General features: G+C 41.4%; 1 protein-coding gene across 1 annotated transcript in view; it reads right to left on the bottom strand.

Annotated features, from left to right (window-relative positions):
- The window catches only part of CREB5 (cAMP responsive element binding protein 5), a 334,186-nt gene that overhangs the window by 306,986 nt on the left and 11,623 nt on the right, over window positions 1–15,577 (bottom strand). Inside the window, exon 3 of the mRNA XM_065883854.1 lies at window positions 8,941–9,062. Within this exon, the coding sequence (XP_065739926.1) occupies window positions 8,941–9,062 (122 nt within the window). The remainder of the gene's footprint in view (window positions 1–8,940; window positions 9,063–15,577) is intronic.

Genomic DNA, 15,577 nt, shown 5'->3' with positions numbered 1-15,577 from the left:
ATGTGAGCTTTGTTTTTTTGCCCAGAACGGAAGCTTCATCTTTTAGTCATTTTGTTTTAATCCAGCCCAGAAAACCGATCTGTTTTCCTGCTTGCTTTCGGGAGCATGAATGCAGGGCCTCGCGGAGCACAGGACATGCTCCCTGGGCAGATGCAAAAGCCTCCTGGCCCCAGGTACACACCCACTGCCGCGGGAGTCTGGTGGGTTGCAAGTCCTGAATTACTCACAGCTGGAAATGGATTCCTTCAGAGGAGAGCATCCATTCGCCATTGTGATTCCATTTGGGTTAATACCTTGAAATCCCAGCCTGGCTTGCCTGCCTCAGGACAGGTAAGGAGTGATTTTAACCAGCTGAGATCCCAACCCAACCCCCAAACAGAGAAAGCACCCTGATGAGAAAGTCTCCAGCTGGGAAAAGCTGCCCTTTTTTCGGCTCTCAAAGCTGAGCTTCGTAATTATTTTAGTGAGGAGCCTCCCAGCCAAATAATTCAATTGGACTAATTTTCAACTACAGTAAGCCCGCCTGATGGGAAGGCAGGCCAAACAAGCGATCTTCACAACCCGAGTCTGGGTTGATGATGGTGCCTGAAGAGCTTCAGGGCTCCATTGTGTTTTGGGCCATTTTTAGTTCCTTTTCTTAAGTCTTTTAAAATTTTTTTTTTATTGAAATCTAGTTGATTTACAATGCTGTGCCAATCTCTGCTGTATAGCAGAGTGACTCAGGTTTTTTTGTTGTTTTTTTTATTTGTTTGTTTGTTTTGCGGTACACAGGCTTCTCACTGTTGTGGCCTCTCCCGCTGCGGAGCACCGGCTCCGGACGCGCAGGCCCAGCGGCCATGGCTCACGGGCCCAGCCGCTCCACGGCATGTGGGATCCTCCCAGACCGGGGCACGAACCCATGTCCCCTGCATAGGCAGGCGGACTCTCAACCACTGTGCCACCAGGGAAGCCCGTGACTCAGTTTTTAAGTGCCCCTCCCCATCCCACCCCCATCCCTGCTTTGGTCCTTTTAGATGCATTCCATGCATAGAATCTCCTAGAATCAAGATTGCAGTTTAACAGCTCCCAAAGGACTCCCTTTTATACTGATGACATCCCATACCAACCCCTCTACCTTTTAACAATGACAGTACTTGGAGGAACTTTCAACTTAACCACAAGTGAGAGGCAAACATTTTCAAGAACAATTTTTTTTTTACATCTAAATATTTCGGTTTGTTTTCACTTATTAAAAAATACATTCAATTTTGCAATAATACTTAATTCTAGGTATTTCTTTAAAGTTGGGTTAGAGTTCAAAACATTTTCTTGGAATGTGCAGCAGTAGGTAACTCAGTAGGAAGTGATGATGGGCTAGACTTGAGGTGATAGAAATGGAAAGTAAAGAGAAGAGATGAGGATTCTGGCCTAAGGAAGCTGATGGGGAGCAAAGGAGGGAGGGAAGGCAAAGCTGCCTCCTGAGGTGGATGAACTATGTCTCTGACAGACTCAGAGGCAGGTGGGGGGGTTTAGACATGGCAATGAGTTTCTGCAGGAAAGCCTTGAGCACAGTTGTGGGCACAGTACGTTACAAACAGCAGCGGCATCTTCAAGTGGGAATGCTGGTAACAGCTGGAGAGTAGAGATGAATATTCACGGTGAGGACAGATAAAGGAACTGTTGGGTGGAGTTGATTGCTAGGTTATGAGAATGTACAAGTTTTCTGAAGAGAAGGTGTAAACAGAAACCACCCGAAAGTGGATACAGCAAAAGACAAGGAGGCAGAGGGAGCGCAGTCATAGAAGTAGGATAAAAGCCAGAATGTGCACCCCCTGTCGCTGGTCCCCCTTAGTGGACGCCTATCAACTCTTTTTGTCTCTCTCGATAGTTTATTCTTCTGTATTTAAAATGGGGAACGTAGTACCGCCATAACCACCTATAATTATTCCCTGTTAACTAGAGGGACCAAAATCAAATTATCATTGATAACATGTTCAAAATGTCCCACGTGTCAGATATGCTTCCTGACTATAGAAATACTTTGATTATTACCATACCCAGTCACAACTGAATAGGAAACACTGGTGCAAGAAAATACTATTTTATCCTGCAGTATTTCCGACACAAATAGACGTTCCCAAAATCAATGCCAAGCTTCCTCTAGCAATCTTCATGTCGTATCTTAGGATCCGGTCCTCCAAATCTCTTCTACTCCACAGCTTCAAATGGAAACATCAGTATCTCACAGGAGAACACCCATCACTGCATGAGATTAATGCAAAACTTTCTAATTCAAACTTCAGCCTCTGAAAACCTTATAATCGGTTCTCAAAAAGACCTCAGGCAGAGACCTCAGTCTTGTCAGAACAAATGTCATGTGACAGCAAATATAAATAAAACCTACACCAAAAAAAACACTGAACAACAATAAAACCTGCCACTCACAGGCCATTCATCTGCCATTCATCTGCCATTACCAGTGACCACCCCCTTTTAATTCGGCTCCTAACACTGGCTGAGGGCAGGGTCATGAACTGCCAGATGATTTAGCACTAGAAAGTAAACCCTCAGTCTCAAGAGAGATTTTCTCTTTAATGTGAAAGTTAGATTGTGAAGACTCATCCATTAAGGTCCAAATAAGCCAAATATACAAACTGTCCAAGGGACGATATGAGCAAACACCCAGTACCCATCTGGGTCAGTTTTCCTCAGAGCCGTGGGCCTTCCGTTCCTCATCATCCACGTCAAAGATACTTGATTTTATGTGCTCACTCTTTGCAGGGCAACAGACGATGCATTTTGCAACTTTGAGGATACCCTGACTTTCCACCAAAAAACAAATAAAAGAAACCAACTCTATGAGTTGTTTTTTCTTTCCCATTCCATTTTAAAATTGAGCCTGAGATCACATCATGATTCACTGACATATGTGGAAGTGGATACCAACTCTTAATAATCTCTGTTAAGATTGTACTCATTAATCCTAAATTCCAGGGAACTAAAACTCATGAAATAGTTTCCAGTTCATCCACTGGTTTAGTCATTCCACTGAGTGGGATGCAAAGACCAAGCCAACTTCTCTTCCAGCATCAAATTCCATCTAGGCTGAGAGCACAATTTAAAACTATAAGGAGAGAGCTGAAAGTGCTTTACGTTTGAGTGTGCTGAAATAGAGGGGGAGGACAAGAGAATCCTTATGATATAAGGGTTAGATTTTCCAGTTATTGGGGTAGGGGAAGAAATAGGTTGTCATCTCTCAATGACGTTGCCGATGGGTGTTTCCTTTCAGTCATGCCGATTGGAAAAAAAAAAAAAAAAAGCCAAAAAGATAAAAAACAATCTCATCTACTAGGATTTAGCAAACATGGTGACATTTGCAAAACCTCAATAAAACCAAGTTTAGGTTTCAGAATGTTTCTTTTTCTCCAGACTTCTGGGGCGGGGGATCGTATTACACAAATATCATAGAAGCAACATGTTAACACAACCGGAAACATCAGCTGTTGCAAGTTCGCTCAACTTGGTATCTTTTATTTTCCACCCAGCAGCCACTCACACAATGCCACTCACATCTTCCCCAGAGAGCAGCCATGCCTGATAGTAGCTGATAGAGCAAGACTGTAACGAAGGCAAAGTGCCTCCCTTTCTGCGCCCTCTCTCCTCAAGTAACTGGTGGTGTCCGGTGACATGATTTCCAGGTACAGAATTTAATCAGATTGAGCAGCCGATTTTTCTGAGCTGAGGCTGACCTGGCCATGCCCTGTTCCATGACTCCTGTTGAGCTGGGATCCAAGATCTTAAGATTGTAGCTTGTCCCCTGTTCCCATGTGTTAAACAGTCAACACCCTCTGGGAATAGACTGCACTTTTCATCATTTGGGTAGGAATTCTAGAGCATGGAAATGCCCTAATTTGCTATTGCTCCATCAGCATAATGAGTCAGATTTAGGTCCTAGGGGAGAATAACAACACTTAACACTTATACACCGCGCTTTTCATCTTCAGGGTCCTTCACCACGTTAGGCTGTAATGTTATATTTCTCTCAGCAAGACAAAGGAGTTCATTTCTAGTCCTTTCAACTCCCCTTCCTTTCTTATACATACAGACACACACACTCCCACACAACTGCTATCATATGATGAAGCTATCTACTACCTCCTACCTCCTAGATATGTACTGTTGGATCTCTTTTTTAAAAGAGAAATCAAGTGTGAAAGGTCAATTCGCCCTTTTTTTAAAAAATCTTTTGTTTTTGTTTCTTCCTCTGACGTGGAACACAAAATCGGCATGTCGATTGCCAGTTACTGGAGTCCATTCAGTATTACTACTAGGGTTCCCATACTTGACTTGACCCTTCATGCCTCATGGTCTTCTGTGTCATCTCTGCCCACTGAGGAGACTTGAAGGCTCTGTCTTGGAGGATGGAGGACTCTGTCACGTTCCCTGCTCAGACCTCTTCTCTACCTCATTTCCATTCACTCCTGGCCCAGGTCATTTCATTGAGTCTCATGTATTTAAACACCACCTACATGCTAATGACCCCCCAATTTACATCTTCAGACAGGTCCTGTATTACATACCTATATATTCATTTGCCCATTAGATGTTTCCACTTAACAAGTCTGCAAAAATCTCCTCCATTTTCCCCTCAAACCTGTTCCTCCCACAGACAACTCCATCCTTTCAGTTGCTGAGGTCAAAAACCTGAGTTCATCCTGAAGTTCACCTCTTACTCCCCAGATGTAATCCATCAGCAATCCCTGTTGGCTCTATCTTCAAATTAGATCCAGAATCTAACCACCCCCTCCATCTGTACCTTGGACCAATCTGCCATCATTTTTAATCTAGATTCTTTGAATACCATCCTACCTGGTCTCACTTTGCCACTCCCCTCCAACAGTTTACTTCCAACTAGGCAGCCAAGTAAACTTTCTACTATATAAGTCAGATCCTATCACACCTCTGCTTACAACTGTCCCACAGTTCTCCATCTCACTCAGAATAAAAGCCGAAGCCTACACAGCCTTCCTGGACGGGCCCCCTCAGCCCACTCTTTCCATCACCACGTACCTTGCTCTCTGCAGTTCCTCCAGCCCACAGAGCTCCCTCCAGCCTCAGGGCTTTGCACCCGCTGCTCTCCCCACTCTCCTCCCCAGTACGCACCTGGTTCAGCCTTCTCCTCCTTCAGGTCTTGGCTGCATGTCTGCATACCAGTGATGCCCACCCAGACCGCCCCCAGCACTCCCTGTGCCTCTTCCCTGCTATATATTTTTCTCTATAGTACTTATCACCTTTGGACATATTATACATTTTATTGTTTTTACTTGCTTACTGTTTGTCTTGCCCATGAGAAAGAAGTAAGCTACCTGAAGGGTGGGATTTTTTTTGTTTTTTGTTTCAAAATCAGCTTTAGTCCATGGTATATTCACCAATGCCTCGGACAGTGCCTGGCACATGGTGGGCCCTCAAAAATATTTATTGCATGAATAAATGATGAACAAAAGTTTCTCATCTGTTTCAGGACCAGCCTGACTTCTAAGCCGTAGGCAAGTTGAGATTTGTGATACTGCTAGTGAAGGATGCTTTTCCAAGGGAAAAAAAATATCTCTCCTTAGAGAGTTTTGAAGCTAGGGGTTTATACTAAGGTGGAAGACTGAGGCAATTATGGAATGTGTCATCTGCTATATAATATATGCTATGGATACAGACATTGGGGCTTTTTCTATTGGTCATTACCTGCCTCTTGCCTGTCCTCATTCTATACACACATTGGGATGCTTTGGAAAAAGGGTGTCAGGATTAAATATAGTCCGTAGAACAGAATTTTCCCCAACAGACATCCACACGGGCTAAACAAGGATCAATTCTCTATTTGCTCTTTGATAGAATTTTCTAGACCAAACTTCAGCTAGAATTTTAAAGGTGGAGGGAAGGACCAGTCCAGTCTTTCTAACATTTCTGTATAAAGTACTTAGAAAGTTCAAGCAAAAACCTTTTTTAACCAAATTCTCCCGATAAACGAATCCATCTCCCACTTTACTAAAACTTGCTGAGGGAACTAATGCAAGTCTTCTGTTAAAAGTCTCAGAGAAAAATAAATTAGAAGAGAGTTGGAGCTTCGAATTAAAAAGGAATAGTTATCTGAATGTGGAGCGAAAGGGAGGAAGAAGACAAAACTTAATGATGACAAGGTATGCGTTGAAAAAAGAACGTGTATTCCTACATTTCAAGCAGGGAACAAACAAATGAAGTAGGAGCTGGGAGCAGCAGTGTGCCAGGGATGTTCGGAGCTGGAGCAATGTGGTCAAAGGGATGTGTAAAAGTATGTTGGCAGGAGGTTCCCTGGTGGCGCAGTGGTTGAGAGTCCACCTGCTGATGCAGGGGACACGGGTTCGCGCCCCGATCCGGGAAGATCCCACATGCCGCGGAGCGGCTGGGCCCGTGAGCCATGGCCGCTGAGCCTGCGCATCCGGAGCCTGTGCTCCGCAATGGGAGAGGCCACAACAGTGAGAGGCCCGTGTACCGCAAAAAAAAAAAAAAAAAAAAAGTATGTTAGCAGATTGGAGAGCATCTCCTACTGCTCATTTCCCCATCCTGTGGCTTCCAAGGAAATGCTAGGGCAGAAGCCACCAACACAGCCCATTTGGCCACTGGATGAGTCATCCTGAATTAGGCCTCAAGAATGTGTAGTCATGGTCACCGAGGCTGGATATGGTCCTCTAGTTTGAACGAGGCAATGGAAGAGGGTACCTCAACAGTCTGAACGCTGTCCAACTTCTAGTGTGTGCAAGTGAAGTTGGGGTGTGAGACACTGGTCTCCTGAGGGGCCCACCCCAAAACCATGGGGGGAAGCTCGCTGCAGGGTCCCCCACCCACATACCCATCTCAAAGTCATCACATGACTAGTGTTGCTAAGAGCAACATGTGAAAGAGAAAAAGACTGTTTCTACAGTAACAATAGTCCTCAACTTTGCTTGCCTAATTATTTTAATTTTTAACATTTAATTATTTGTACTCAACCCACAGAGAATCCAAAGCAACTCACACACACAAAAAATGTATAGCATGAAAATGTTTTTTTAAATTAAAAATCGGGACCAGAGGAAATATAAACTGGAACTGAAAATCTAGTCCGTGGGGGGAGTAAAATGCTCATTACAGTGTTCTAAAAAGTTCTCAAAGTTAAGCCGTCAACTTGGCTTCACGTTAACAAGCAGTCAAAGCAAAAAGAGAAACAGAACTGGTTACAGGATTCTCATGTCCACGAGGAGAAAATATTTCAGTTCCTCAGGGGAAGCAAACTATTTCCTGGAATTCAGATCTGCAAGAATTTCCTCCCATGGGGCTTCATATAGGAGATCATGAGTGCTATGCAAAGGAGAAGATCTAAATCCGCCCCCCTACCATGGGCTTCCTAAAGCTGTTAAATCTTGGAAAACGTCTTTGGGAAAATTAAGGGTATACACTTCGATTAAAACCCTTCTATCAGAAATGAAGACGATACAGACCAAGTACACACCTTTCTTATAGTTTGGAAGAAGCCAACCTTGACTATCTCAAGGAATGAATGAACTTAATCCCTCAGTCATCTACATATGCCACGTCCATCAGCAAAGCTAAATTTATTACTCAACCAGAGGAAATTTACTAGACTTTTTGGTTCCTCGGTCCCTTGCTATTTTTATGTTTTTTTAAAGATCTATTTCTATTGCAATGAAATATAGAAAGCATGCCTTCTTTTTTATTTAGTTAAAAATATCAAGTGCTCAGAACAGTGTCTGGCAAATAAGTGCTAAATAAGTGTTTGCTTTGAAAAAGAAAAAAGGTGCTTCACTGGGCGGGTGTAGGGGCGTGTCAAGTATGAATGACTAATTATAAATCAAATGAGTTGACTGAGATTTTAAACCCCTCTTGTAACCTATTTTCAGGATTTTTCCTAAAGCAGCACAGATTGAATGGCTATTTTGATGTGAGAATGTGACATGAAAAATCTGGTGGAGGGGGATTATTATAATTTCCCATAGAGGAGGATTCAAAGGTTTTGAAACACTTAGAGAAATATCAGAACCTTTTAAAATTTCCTCTCCGGATGGAACAGCTGGAAGTTCAGAATCCATTACGATGTAGCCGGCGCTTCCTTTCAACCAACTTTCACAGTCTAAGTCTCTGTTCATGGGATGTATCTAATTTGTTGTTTAGTACATTGTGGGCATTCAATAATGGTCTATCAGAAAAGTTTAAAAACACCAAAAAGCTTCATTATCATATTTAGTTGTGACTCTATTTCTTTTCCTTAATCTGGTAAAGCGATTTTTAAATCACTTTACACGACATTACAATAAAAACTGACTATGTTCTGGAGGGATTCGTAAAGTGACTTTTCTACATTTGTAAGGACAAATAATCCACACTTATAGTGAACCTATTTGTTCCAACAACAACAGATGTTCAATAATATGACCAGGAAGGAATTATGAATGTGGTAGAGAGATACCGGGAAGATTATGCAAATCAGACAGTTACAACCTGGGCCGAAATCAGATGAAATTCTCTCTCCTACTGCTACAATCCTTCGCTTGTCATCTTACCCCTTGACCCTTGTCTTTTGCACTCACCACCCAGGTAAAGCTTGCTATTATTTAGCACAGTAAAACAACAAATTTTGAATAGAACAATTCTGTGAGTTTTTCTGACTCAGGTCAAGAATCAGGTAACTTTATTTTGGCTTCAATTTCATATTTCAGATAATCTGCTTTTCCCATGATTTTTCTAGCCTTGGATTCTACCACAACCAGGGATTCATCCATTTTCAAAAAAAAACCCATCGAACACTTGCAAACGGATAAATGCTGTTTTAGAGCATTATCAGCACAGTCTGCGGTGCCATCTAGTTCCCATGCAGATGTTTCTAGCAGGTGCTAGAGGAGACACCTGTCCAGGTGTCCGTCCAAGCAAACCTACCCGCTTGCTGCTCTCTTCCTCTTGAGCCTTCCTGAACTCATGCTCGAGGGAGCAGTCCAGCTCATTGAAGAGCCCCACCTCCTCGCAGTTCTTCAGGAATCTCGTTGGGGTTGGAGTCTGATCTGAAAACAGAGACCGAGGGATCATAAATGGGACCTTTTCCTCAAAGTCAGTGGCAAGTATGAGCTAATAAATTCACTAATCCCCTCCCCTCGCCTTAATGACGATGCCGAGTGGCCACCCATAATCTTCCAGCCCTTTAAATAAAGTGAGAATAGGGAAGAAAATAAAACCATAAAGCCCAGAGGAGCAATACGATGTGTAGAAGGCTGTGGCATGGGAGGGCTTCCCAAGCCTCCCTCTGGTCGACTTCAGGCGAGGAGATCCCACAGTTGACTTTCTGGAGTTCATATTGTTTGAATACACACTGCAAGGTGTGGAATAACTCTCTTTTAACTGGAAAACATGATTTAGCTAAAATAAGGCCAAAAATATCTACAGAGTCCATGTTAAGCCTGATTTTAGGGGGCTGGGAGGACAGAAAAATATATAAATGTTTATATCAAACAAAAAGAGAGAAACAAGCATTCAATTCCTTTTTCTTAATGGAGAATAAAAATTTAGCAATTCTTTCTCTCATTTTCGGAGTCACAGAAGGATGATGAAAGGTTCCAAGTCAAACACATTCAGCTTCCATCCCTTAAAAATATAATTATTAATTTTATTTTCCTTTTGCTGTAGCCAAAAGAATGTTTTGAGAAGACTCTCTAAAAGGAATAGAATTTCTTTCATATTCTTGATGGTCTGGAGAGCTTACTACTTAAAAACTGGAGGATCTGAAACCACTATTTGTGGATTAATATTTATGCAGTATTTGCAGTTTATAAAATATTTTCGCACACATTCTCTAGAATCTAGATCTCACAAGATCCTATAAGGTAAGCAGAGTAGAATCACCCCTTTGTAATTATTAAGGACAGTCATCTTCCTTGTAAAGGTGTACTCGAGTGGACATGAATAAAACTGTGTAAACTGCCTTTTTCACAGAAAGAGAAGATAAAAGAACCAGAGAGGACCACTTCCCAGTGGGGAAGTCTGGCCACACAAATTATTTTACAAGTGAAGAAAATGGAAGGCCTGAGTGATTAAGGGTCTTGTCCAAGGTCTCCCAGGTAGATGTGGCAACACTAGGATTATAACCAAGGGCTTGGTGCTATTTCCATTATATATATACACGCATTATTCCCACCTGAGCCTGTGGCAGACACTGCTAGATTGATTATGGCCGTTGTCCAGCTTGACCTACACTCAGTCTCAAATCTCTTCCTGCACAGTCCTCTAAGCCATCACCACCAGTCAAATGAAGAATGCCCTCAAGTTGATATGAATTTGCAATTTCTGCACTCTCTTTAGAAATTCCTATACGGCAAGAAATTAGAATCCTATTTACTTTTCTAAGTCATAAAAAGAGTAATTAATCCCAGTAAATTATCTACTGAGATTCAAAGAATATCTTAACACCCATGAAGCTGAAATGGCTTGATATCTCCACTTAATCAGCCCTTCCAAGGCAATGTCTCCCGATACCCTATGGGCACAGAGCTTTACTGCCTGAGAAGTAACCGAATGGCTGATCTGGATTCCAATCAACAAAATACCCATCTGCATTCTTTCCCATTCTTAGCCCAATCTCCAAGCTTCTGAGCTCTCTTTGCAGTACATAGAGAGCCTACAACAGACGATCATAAATTGGACATTATAGATAAAAGACATACAAAGGATTGGGTTTCACTGAAAATAGTTTTGTTAAAAAATTAATTAATTTATTAAGATACACATATATACCTAAGTATCCAATATATACCTATAGCAGTTATGTGTTGTGGCTTATAAAATATAAAATTAGTATTTATGTAGCATTTTGCAGTTTGCATTTTTACCCACATCGTCTAGAATCTATTAATAGATCTCACAAGAGCCTATGTGGTAAGCAGGGTGCATATTATTTTAGGACAGGAGAAATAAGTTAAGTACCTTGCAGAGGTAAGCAGGGTGCATATTATTTTAGGACAGGAGAAATAAGTACCTTGCAGAGGTAAGCAGGGTGCATATTATTTTAGGACAGGAGAAATAAGTTAAGTACCTTGCACAGGGTCGCACAATTTGTAACCATCTTATCACTATTAAGTCCTCTCTTACTTTCGGACATAATCCCTTCTCAATCTAAATCCCATGCTTTGCCTTGACTCTCCTGCCAGGTCCAAAGGTCTTTGGTGCATGTGTAAAAGACAACACTGACAACCCAGAAATCCAGATTAGAAAATCATGTGGTTTTGGGGAAATTACTTACATTCTCTGGACTTCAAGTTCATCATCTTTCAAATAAAGTTCTAAAGTTACATGATTCTGTGAATCCTAAAATCACCACCACAACTAGGTTCGCTTCAGAAGTCACTGTTAGGGGGCTTCACTGGTGGCGCAGTGGTTGAGATGCAGGGGACACGGGTTCGTGCCCTGGTCCGGGAAGATCCCTCATGCTGCAGAGCGGCTGGGCCCGTGAGCCATGGCCGCTGAGCCTGTGCGTCCGGAGCCTGTGCTCCGCAACGGGAGAGGCCACAACAGTGAGAGTCCCGCGTACCGCAAAAGTCACTGTTAGTAGATCAAAGAAAATATGACCACATAAAGGATAGTTGAACAGGAACATCAGTAACAACTGGTTAGACACTGGAAATTAGGCCAGAGGTAAGGGCTAGATATATAGATAAAAGAGATTTATGAACAGAAGGTGTAAATAGATGAAACGTGAGAGTGGAAATATAAGAGTGTGGTGTGGTATGTGTGTGTGTGTGTGTGTGTGTGTGTGTGTGTGTTAAGGGTGTGGTGTGTGTGTGTGTGTGTGTTAAGGGTGGTGTGTGTGTTAAGGGTGTATGTGTGTGTGTGTGTTAAGGATGTATGTGCATGTGTATACGTTTACTGGATGCTTAGTCCATGCCAGGCATAGTGCTAAGTGCTTTGTATGCATCATCTCATTAATTTTCACATCAACCACATTAGGTAAAAATTATTTCCTCCATTTTGCTTATGAGGAAACTGAAAGTCGCCTTTGGCCCCATTTAGTAATGGAGTTGCTTAATTGTATAAGTAATTGACATTCCTAACAATCCTTGGTTCTTCTGAAATATCTTGGAATCATTTATATCCCTCACACAATAGAACTGCATTACAAGCCTACAGACACTTCACTAACTGAGAGGAACATTTTTGTGACTAAAAAACCTGAGAAAGTATCACATGACAGAACTGAAATAGTAGACCACTTGTCATCAATGGGAATTCAGTTTGCCAGGTTTTAATTTTCCTTTTATTCCTCTATGCTCCTTTGTTGGAGATTTACAAGTTGAGGACCATGATTCCAGGTAGAGAGAAGAGCAATCCTAGAGGCTCCATGAGACTCCTGAACTCTGAGACATGTTCATGAGATGCTCCATGAAATTGAATTCAGGTTGGCATTTGGGGGCCCAAGCCCCAAGCAAAGTTGAGAGATGTTTTCTGTCTCCTCTAACGTAAAATTATTCCCAGATACCGGCATGCGCCTACATACATCAGCAAAGGGAGGCTGAAGGAGCATGGTACAGGACAGTAATGGCACCGTCCATCACGCTGAGCCTCTCTGCAGCAATAGGGAAACGAAGCTATGGAGCAAGGGGAGCTATGGGCAGTAAAGACAGCTGGTTCCCGCCTATCCCCAGAGACAAAGACTCAGAGGAAGGTCCCAGAGTTGTTACCAAACGTGACTTTCTTTGCCGTATGATAAGAGTGAGGGAAAAGCAAAACTGTAATCTGTATCCACATTTGGAATAGATAAGGCACACTGTTCCTAATACTTAATTCATTTTCTTCTTGTGAATGAGCTATTCTTTCCAGTTACAACAGGAACCAGAAAATGGAGCTTAACTTTTGTTTTAACATTTATTAGAATTAATACAGGGTCTCTAGTCATCTTTGATCCCACATGGTACCAGTTCCAAGTAAGCCAGGAAATGTGCAAATCTTCAAAAGGGGGACAGCTAAATCTATCAGCTGCTTAAATAAAAGAGGCAGAGTTTCTCAGCCACATGAATGCCTTGTCAAATAACTACTCCAGCTGAAATTAGACCAGAAGTAAGTGGGTAATACCCATGGTCGTAAGTTAAAATTCTTGTAATCTACACCTTATTTAGAACCAAGAGCATGCACCAGTTAGCTACAGCAGCATCAATTTCTATGTCCTGAATAACAGTGACCGATGCTCTACTAGGGGATAATATCTAAGGTGTGTTCCGCAGTGACAGGCCACACTCCAAGGTCTTACAGAAACTGGTTCCAGTGGGAACTCAGAGCTCAGATGACTGTTTAAGGACTTATGCTCCCCTTTCTTTTAGTGCTTCCACTCCAGTGAGGTCCATCTGAATGAGAGAAGATAACCCCAAATCTCAAACTAAACAAAAAGTTAATAGCTTTTGAGTTTGAACTTTACCCGAGTTGAAAGTATTTTGTTGTTACCTTTGTAAATCTGCACTGGTGCTGCAGAAATGCCTGCATGCTACCTTCTCACAGTCTACAAAGAGCACACCAGGTTCTCAGGAGACCTAGACACCCAGGGCCAGTGCAAGTGAGAAATCTTACCCTCCTGTACTCCTCTCAAGCGTCGTTGGGGATTTCTTTACCAATCGGACATGAAAGATTTGCACCAAAAGGGATAAAATACCTTTTGAAAAGTTGGTCATATTTCAACATCTGGTTCCCTTCCTGGAATGATGAGTCTGTTTCTTGAAAACAGGAGCATCTTTTCATAAAATCACTGCCTCTGTAAATAGCTAGGTAGAGGACATTTGCCATGCAGAGGCTCTACTTGCATATCTGCCCGGAAGAGTGCCACAAACTTGGCATTATGAGTTAGGAATTCACCCATCACTTCTATGATAGGAAATCCTGTATCACATTACATCTGGGAAGGACCACAAGTATATGGTCAGGACTACTAGGAAAAAAAGCATCTCACTAAGTTTTCCAATCAGTCCATAGTCTGTCTACCATCAAGTGCTTCAGTCCCAGCAAGTATGATTATTCCAAAGCCTAAATGACAAGCACACAGCTAAAGCAGAAACCCGATTCTTCTTTTAAAAAGTGTTTAGTCTGTTCTACATTTAAGGTTGCTACCTTATTCGGTTTCAGAGCTGTGTTTGAGTTATATGTTTGTCTATATTTCATTTTCCTCAATGGGAAAAAAATAAAGGCAAGGTGACAAGCCATCAATTAAAAAAAAAAAAAAAAAGGAAAGCAGACTTCCCATCATATACCAGAGGAGAAAAATATGAGTCCCCTAAGCAAATTTTTTTTCCTATTGGTCTGACAGTCTCAGCTACGGTATCACTAAAGGACTCTATTAAGTAATTCTACATCATTTTGTATTAAATTGATACTATAAAAGCCTCACTAATTCAGACCAGTTATAAGAAAGATCAGTTTGAATTAGTGACCATTCTAACTATAGGGTATTTTTTAAAAGGCAATGCATTTTTATTATTTACATGACTCAATTTCAGCCAACAAAATGTAGCTTAATGGAATTCCTCAAGAATGGTGTTCAAATCAGTAGAGAAAAGTATTGGAATTAGCCTATCTATTTTAGTAAGAGTTGGGGTTCTCAAAAAAGGCATTTCTCTTTGAGACTTTTAATATTCTTTTTATAGTCATATTTACCCCATGAATTTTTCAGCAAATGCTTTCTTTAAAATATTCTTATACCTTATCTAAATTTTAATAAAGTTCTAATTGAGTTTACATTCATTTAAAAATAAAACTTCATTTAAAAATAAAATTCATTTTAAATGAATTTTAAAATGCATAATCCTTTATAAAATTAATAATCAGTAACAACTGACAGAATTCCGAGGAATTCTAGACAGGCTTCTTTGCAATAAATGTGCCTTTTATTGAGTGTGAATATACAATAGGAGCACTAGGGTCCTTTCAGTAACACTGACATAACTATTTCCCTACATCTGTCCCAAGAGGCAGTGCTACCATGGGACAAACAAAGGTAACTCTGGTTTTTAAACAATAGCTGTGGGATGCTTAAAAATTGACCCGGACTGGGGTGATCCAGGTCAGTGAGACACGCCCTCACACTCTTGAATCACATGCTGGAATCCATTTATTTCAAGCTAGAGAGCTGGTAGACTAGATACCCTTAGAGAGGCTGTGAGTCAACTAGAAAATGCTCTGATAAAGGCATCTCTTACAACACATGGCTCCAGAAGACATAGATATAGACTTAAATAATTCAAGTATACTTTCCACACCTACATACTCACTGTTAGCCATGGCTTACCCCTAAGTGTTCCAACAGCAATTAAGCCACAATTTTATTTCATTTTAGAGGAGCTGAGCTGGTAAAAAGAGTTATTAACACTGTGAAACCATGTCTCTGCTGTCCACGTGAACAAAGGGATCAAAATTTGCCCTGAATAGTGGAAGCTAAAGCTTAATGTTTCCACTTAGTCACTCATTGCCTGAGTTCTACTATACTCTTTGTCAAAAGGGATTGGTTTCCAGATTAAACAGACTGGAAGCCAGTTTTTCATATATAAAGGAA

The sequence above is a fragment of the Phocoena phocoena genome, chromosome 9, assembly GCF_963924675.1.
Source record: "Phocoena phocoena chromosome 9, mPhoPho1.1, whole genome shotgun sequence".
In the NCBI taxonomy this organism is placed as follows: Eukaryota; Metazoa; Chordata; class Mammalia; order Artiodactyla; family Phocoenidae; genus Phocoena; species Phocoena phocoena.
This window is presented reverse-complemented; position numbering and strand designations above follow the sequence as displayed.